Source organism: Chiloscyllium plagiosum, chromosome 45 (genome assembly GCF_004010195.1).
Source record: "Chiloscyllium plagiosum isolate BGI_BamShark_2017 chromosome 45, ASM401019v2, whole genome shotgun sequence".
Taxonomy (NCBI): Eukaryota; Metazoa; Chordata; class Chondrichthyes; order Orectolobiformes; family Hemiscylliidae; genus Chiloscyllium; species Chiloscyllium plagiosum.
The window spans coordinates 9,278,417-9,285,475 of NC_057754.1; the positions used below are offsets into that span (position 1 = coordinate 9,278,417).

Sequence of the window (7,059 nt, forward strand, 5' to 3'; positions counted from 1 at the left end):
CCACCCTGCTGTCTGGTGCAATGTCCTGATGGCATTTGGTTTTGGTCTTCAGCTTAATGTCATGAAGCATCCAGATACAAGCAGAAATAATATTGTTTGCATTCAGAGCTCAATTACACACAATTACATAATACAGGTAGCACAGAATTGGACATTTGGCCCAACCAATTTATCCTGTGTACGCATTCTACTTGATTCTCCATCTTTCCTTATCTAAAGATACCATTATACCTCCCTATGCTGTTTCCTCCTCTTGCGCTTGTCCAGCTTCTCCTTAAACACATCACACTATTCACTTCAACCACACTGTGGGAGCAAGCTTCACATTCTCCCCACTTGGAGAGAAAAACTACCTCTGAATTTTCTTCTGGGATTTCTTGACTGATTATCTTGTACTGATGGCCTCTCGTTATTGCCTCCCTCACAAGGAGAAAGATTCTATTTTCTTTCTAACAAAATTGTTTATTATTTTAAAGACCTTTATTAGGTCACCACTTCAGTCTTGTTTTGTCAGGAGACTTAGGGTTAGCTCTTTAATTATTTTCTGATCTGTGAATGCACACGTCTGGCATCATCCTTATCAAACTTCTCTGCATTCCCTTGGGTGCCTCCATTAACATTTTCATTATATAACCTCCATAACTGTAAGTAGTGCTCTAAGTCTGGTCTAAACAAAGTTCGAAACAGGTTGGGGATAATTTCACTACTCTGCAGTTTAACAACACTCAACATAGGATGCGAGCCTCATTAATGCATACCCACATTTCAGAACAGCAAGGTTCCATTCAGACAAAGTTCAAAATTGTCCATTACAAGCAACAGAGTAGATCAGGAACAAACTGGCTGCAGGTCTCCGTTCAGTACACTGACTGGATGTACATTGAAACCAGGTTTGCAGGTGTGGTGTTCTAGTCACACATTCAAGGTGCAGAGATACTGTGAGGCACACATGACGTCCAGTAGATGATATGAGGTATAGGCTGGGGGTGATCCATGGAAGGATTTACATTATATTCTCTGGATACTAATGTTACAAGAGACACCCTAAGAAGTGTCAGGAGCTAGAACCTGTTGGTGAGAATAACTAAAGGGACAAGATCTAAAATAATCTAGATTCAAAAGGAAAAAATCTTCAGTCATGGGATATGGGCATCACCAGCCAGCATTTATTACCATAACTAAATGTCCAGAGGGCAGTTAAGAGTCAGCCATTTGCTGTGGGTCGGCAGTCATATGTAGGCCAGACCAGGTAAGGATGTTAGTTTCCTTCCTTAAAGGATCATTAGTGAACCAGTTGGGTTTTTCGACAATTGGCAATGGTTTTGTCGTCATCATTAGACTCCTCATTCCTGATTTTTGTTGAGTTCAAACTCCACCATCTGCCATGGCAGGATTCGAACTTGGCTCCCCAGAGCACTACTGGCTTCTGGATTAAAAGTCGAGCAATAATACCACTCAGCTAACACCTCCCTTGATCTGTCTCACAGCAGCAAGAACAGAATCTAGCTCTGCCTCAAACACGTGAATTTGCTGGTGTTTCAGGAGGCTGGATGGCCGGCTAAATCTCTGTTTGCACAAAGAGCAGGTGAGCTGCCTCTCCCTGGCATGAACTCTGTAGTGTCTCTGCAGGTGGGATGGATCAGTGAATCCCTTCCCACACACAGAGCATTTAAACGGCCTCTCCCCAGTGTGACTACGTTGGTGTCTCACAAGGTGGGACGAATAAACAAACCCCTGACCACACACGGGACAGATGTACGGCCTCTCCCCAGTGTGAATTCGCTCATGTATCCTAAGGTAGGGCAAACGAGGGAAACGCTTCCCACATACGGCACAGAGAAATGGCTTCTCCCCAGTGTGAACTCGCTGGTGTGCTTCGAGCTTAGACGACTGAGTGAAACTCTTCCCACACACAGGGCAGATGAGCGTCTTGTGAACCTGTTGGTGTCTCGCCAGATTGTGTGACTGAGCAAATTTCTTTCCACACTCGGGGCAGGTGAACGGCCTCTCCACAACGTGAATACGTTGGTGTCTCTGCAATCTGGACAACAAAGTGAATCCCTTCCCACACGTGGTGCAGGTGAACACCATCTCCCTGGTGTGAATAAGACGGTGTTTCTGCAGGTGGTGGAAACGAGCAAAACCCTTACCGCACACACCACAAATGTAAGGTTTCTCCCCAGTGTGAACACGTTTGTGAACCAAAAGGTGACACATCCGAGGGAAACTCTTCCCACACACAGAGCAGATGAACGGCCTTTCTCCAGTGTGAACCCGCTGGTGTGTCAGCAGGATAGACGACTGACTGAATCTTTTCCCACACACGGAGCAAGAAAACGGTCTCTCTCCTGTATGAATACGTTTGTGCATCAGAAGGTAGGTTGAACGAGTGAATCTCTTCCCACACACACAGCATGCAAATGGTTTCTCCCCAGTGTGAACACGCTTGTGTGTTGAAAGGTCAGATGCCCGATTGAATCTCTTCCCACATGCAGAGCAACTGAATGGCCGCTCCCCAGTGTGAATCCTTTTGTGTGTCAGGAGGTGGAATGGATGAGCGAATCTCTTGTCACACACAGAGCAGAAAAACAATCTTTCCTTGACGTGCGTGGTCTGATGGTTCAAGAGATGAATCTTTCTTTTAAATGTCTTCTGACATTTAGAACATTTAAAAGGTCTCTTAGCAGAATGAACCAGTTGGTGATTAATGCAATGGGAGGCCTGAGTGAATCTCTTCCCACAGTGGAAGCAGCTGAATGGCCTGTCCTTGGTGTGAACTTGCTGATGCTCAGCGAGATCCTCTGGCCCAGTGAAAACCTCCCGACAATGAGAGCAGCTGAACGGTCTCTCGTGAATGTGAAGGAGCTGGTGCTCCCCGAGGCAGGACAACAGACTAAACCTCTTTCCACAGTGGGAGCAACTGTACGGCCTCTCATCAATGTGATTTTTGACTATTTCCTTAGAAGATTCAAAGATGTCCCCAGGCTCAGAGCGTTGAAGATGCCTCTCAATGTGATCAAGTTGGTGTGCCCGTAGGTTGGATGAACAACTAAAGCTCTTCCCACACACAGAGCAGGTGAACAGTCTCTCGCTTTTGCGAGCTCGCTGACGTGTCAGCATGTTTCCCTGCTGGGTCAATCCCTTCCAACAGCGGCCTTTCACCAGTTTCCAGCTGAGCCTGTTATTATCTCCCTTCAATCTGCAAATCTTGAGATTCAAGAGACCGTCTTGACATGAGGCTTGGGTTGACTTTCCTAAGTGCAAACGTTCTCTTCCAATATCCTGTGAAAGGAGTTTGCAAGGAATTACACAGAACATCCAATATACAATCAGGCTTTTACTTAGAAACACAGAATTATAGAATATTACAGTATAGAAGAATATAGAAACTAAGAGCAAGAGTAGACCATTCGACCCCCTGACCAAGCTTGGCCCTTCATCATCGAGCAATACACCCTTATACTGCCCTGCCACCCCCTTCCCCCTCCACTCTGATACTTTTATCCTTTGAGCCACAGAGCGATATTGAAAACACAATATTTTGGCCTCAGCCAGTAGTGAATTCCACTGGCTGACCACTCTCTGGATAAAGAAATTGCTCATCTCAGTCGTAAAACGTTTGCCCATTACCCTTAATTATGACCCATGGTTAGAGTCTCCCTCACCATCAGGAACATTCTTCCTGCACCTAACCTGTCTCACCCTGTTAGAGTACTATAGATTTCTGAAATCTTCTCTCATTCTTCTTAGCTCCAGTGAATACAATTCTGACCGACTCAATCACTCCTCATATGTCAGTCTTGCCACCCCAGGCATCAGTGTGGTAAACCTTTTCATTCCAAAAAGTTTCAGTCTCTCTCATCTGTGTCAGAATTTCCATTCCACCTGAACCTACTGACATCATCTCAGACTTTCAGTTAATCGCAATGGTTTCCTGCAATAGTGAGTTCCACATTTCAATAACTAAGGAAAGAAAGAAATTCTATTGATGCATCGGTCTCTCTCGTGCATTAGATTAGATTAGATTACATTACATTGTGGAAACAGGCCCTTCGGCCCAACATGTCCACACTGACCCGCCGAAGCGCAACCCACCCATACCCCTAACCTAACACTACTGGCAATTTAGCATGGCCAATTCACCTGACCTGCACATCTTTGGACTGTGGGAGGAACCGGAGCACCCGGAGGAAACCCACACAGACACGGGGAGAATGTGCGAACTCCACACAGACAGTCGCCTGAGGCGGGAATTGAACCCGGGTCTCAGGCGCTGTGAGGCAGCAGTGCTAACCACTGTGCCACCGTGCCGCTCACATTCATGGCTCCCTATTGGATTCTCCAAGATGTGGAAGCATTTCAGCTATATGGACCAGTCCAAACTATTCAGAATTTTCAAAATGTACATAAAAGACAAATATTTGTTTTTAACTTTACTGTGTCTAAATACTCTCCTCCTCAACTGCTATAAAATGACTCTGTTAACTCACTTTTAGGCAAAACTGAGGACTGCAGATGCTGGAAAGCAGAGTTTGGATCAGAGAGGTGCAGGAAAAGCACAGATCAGGCAGCATCCGAGGAGCAGGAAAATCGATGTTTCAGGCAAAAGCTCTTCATCAGGAATAACTCACTTTTTAGATTAGAATCAGTCTAAATATTATGGCACAAACAGAGAAGACAGGGGGCTAATAGAGTCATAAGATGTACAGCATGGAAACAGACCCTTCGGTCCAACCCATCCATGCCGACCAGATATCCCAACCCAATCTAGTCCCACCTGCCAGCACCCGGCCCATATCCCTCCAAACCCTTCCTATTCATATACCCATCTAAATGCCTTTTAAATGTTGCAATTGTACCAGGTTCCACCACTTCCTCTGGCAGCTCATTCCATACACGTACCACCGTGTGTGTGAAAAAGTTGCCCCTTAGGTCTCTTTTATATCTTTCCCCTCTCACCATAAACCTATTCCCTCTAGTTCTGGATTCTGTGACCCCAGGGAAAAGATTCTATTTATCCTATCCATGCCCCTCATAATTTTGTAAACCTCTATAAGGTCACCCCTCAGCCTCCGACGCTCCAGGGAAAACAGTCTCTCCTTTTAGCTCAAATCCTCCAAACGTGGCAGCATCCTTGTAAATCTTTTCTGAACCCTTTCAAGTTTCACAACATCCTTCTGATAGGAAGGAGACCAGAATTGCACGCAATATTCCAACAGTGGCCTAACCAATGACCTGTACAGCTGCATTAATACCTTCAACATATTATCTGGCTAACAAAATCACACAGCACCAGATTATAGTCCAACAGGTTTAATTGGAAGCATACTAGCTTTTGGAGCGACGCTCCTTCATCAGGTGATGAAAGCTAGTGTGCTTCCAATTAAATCTGTTGGACTGTAACCTGGCGCTGTGATTTTTAACTTTGTATACCCCTGTCCAATACCGGCACCTCCAAATCATGACCAATTTACAGTTAACCTGAGAATGTAACTTTAAAGAAAAGTTGTGATTTACATATGAAAGAAGTGAAACTATCATAGTATTCGAACAGATGAAAGACTCAACAAACAATCAAGGTATTTTTCAATGTATAACTTCAGTTTCATAACACTGTAAACTTTTGCTATAAATTCTGTGTCTTACAATTGTGTCCTCCACAATCACCTGAAGGAGCGTCGCTCAGAAAGCTAGTGCTTCCAATTAAACCTGTTGGACTATAACCTGGTGTTGTGTGATTTTTAACTTTGTAAATCCCTATAAAACGCACTTGTCCCATTCCAGGGGAAAGTATTCTGAACGTTCTCTGACCCAGCGCATGCGCCCTGCAGCGCGCCGCCTCTACAAAATGACAGCCACGCATGTGCCACACCACATTAAGATGGCGGCTGCGCTTGCGTCCTCCTCCCGCAGAGCCCCGGTGGAGGCGGCAGTCAGCGCGGGGGCCTGTCAGTGAAGAGGCCGCGAACACGTCGCAGGTTGGTGAAAACAAGCGACCTGCTACCTTGACTGGGGTTCGAAGCGTACGTTGGGTGTTTGTTACGGATTTTCAGCCCACTCGCTCCGGGCACAGACTCCGCCGAGGCCTTTCTCCGAGAGACCTGAAGGGCGAACCTCTTCCCGAAAGCGACACGCGCACTGCAGCGGCGCGTGGTGCACATGTGACCAACGGCGGCTCCGGGCCAATAGGGCGAGGAGGCGTGCCGGGAGGACCGAGCTGGGGAGACTGGTCCTCCAACGAAATTGATTGAGTGAGGGGGGGGAGGAGGCGTGGCTGGAGGACCGAGATGGGTGATTGGTCCTCCAACGAATCAGATTTGAACGAAGTGGGGGGCGGGGGCAGAGCCCGCCGCGCTCTCATTGGCCGAGACTTTCCTTTACTTGGTTCAGATGCCAGGATGAAAGTGGGTCTTCCTGGTTGTGGCTTTAAAGGCTGGAGCACGCGTTTCAAAACTTGGGATTAAAAAAAAAGGGGAATATGATGAGACAAACGCACAAATATTTCAAAGGCCGATTTAAGCGAATATTGGTTAGACAAAGCGACTAAATAAAAACCAAAAGAACTGCAGATGTAATTGGCCATGCTAAATTGCCTGTAGTGTTCAGATGTGTAGGTTAGGTGCATTAGTTCGGGGTAAGAGGGTAGGGGAATGCATCTGGAAGGGTTAGTCTTCAGTATGGCCTTGTTGGGCCAAATGGCCTGTTTCCACACTGTAGAGATTCTGTTATTCTGTGAAATCAGAAACAAAAACGAAGTTGCTGGAGAACACTTGCTGCAACCGACAGGGTACCCTTCTGTTGTTCAGTATTTCCCAGGGGCTGCAAACTTACGCCATGACCTGCAACACATTATCAATGAGGATGAGCACCTCACCAAGACCTTCCCCACACCTCCACTACTTGCCTTTAAACAACCGCCAAACCTCAAACAGATCGTTGCTCGTAGCAAGCTGCCCGGCTCTCAGGACAACTCCATACAACCCTGTCACGGTAGGCGCTGTAAGATGTGTCAGAGTGTGGACATAGATACCACCATTACGCGTGGGGACACCTCCCACC

General features: G+C 46.4%; 1 protein-coding gene across 1 annotated transcript; it reads right to left on the minus strand.

Moving 5' to 3' along the window:
- Positions 1-1,343: 1,343 nt before the first annotated feature.
- On the minus strand, positions 1,344-4,511 carry LOC122543906 (zinc finger protein OZF-like). The gene is made up of 2 exons (XM_043682794.1): positions 4,491-4,511; positions 1,344-3,282 (listed from the first exon to the last, which is right to left on the minus strand). The coding sequence occupies exon 2, from the start codon at positions 3,118-3,120 to the stop codon at positions 1,456-1,458; it is 1,665 nt and encodes a 554-aa protein (XP_043538729.1). The 5' UTR covers positions 3,121-3,282; positions 4,491-4,511; the 3' UTR covers positions 1,344-1,455.
- Positions 4,512-7,059: the final 2,548 nt, after the last annotated feature.

Excerpts from the sequence above, each read along its gene's own strand:
- LOC122543906 (XM_043682794.1), bottom strand. The coding sequence starts at position 3,120 with ATGCTGACACGTCAGCGAGCTCGCAAAAGCGAGAGACTGTTCACCTGC.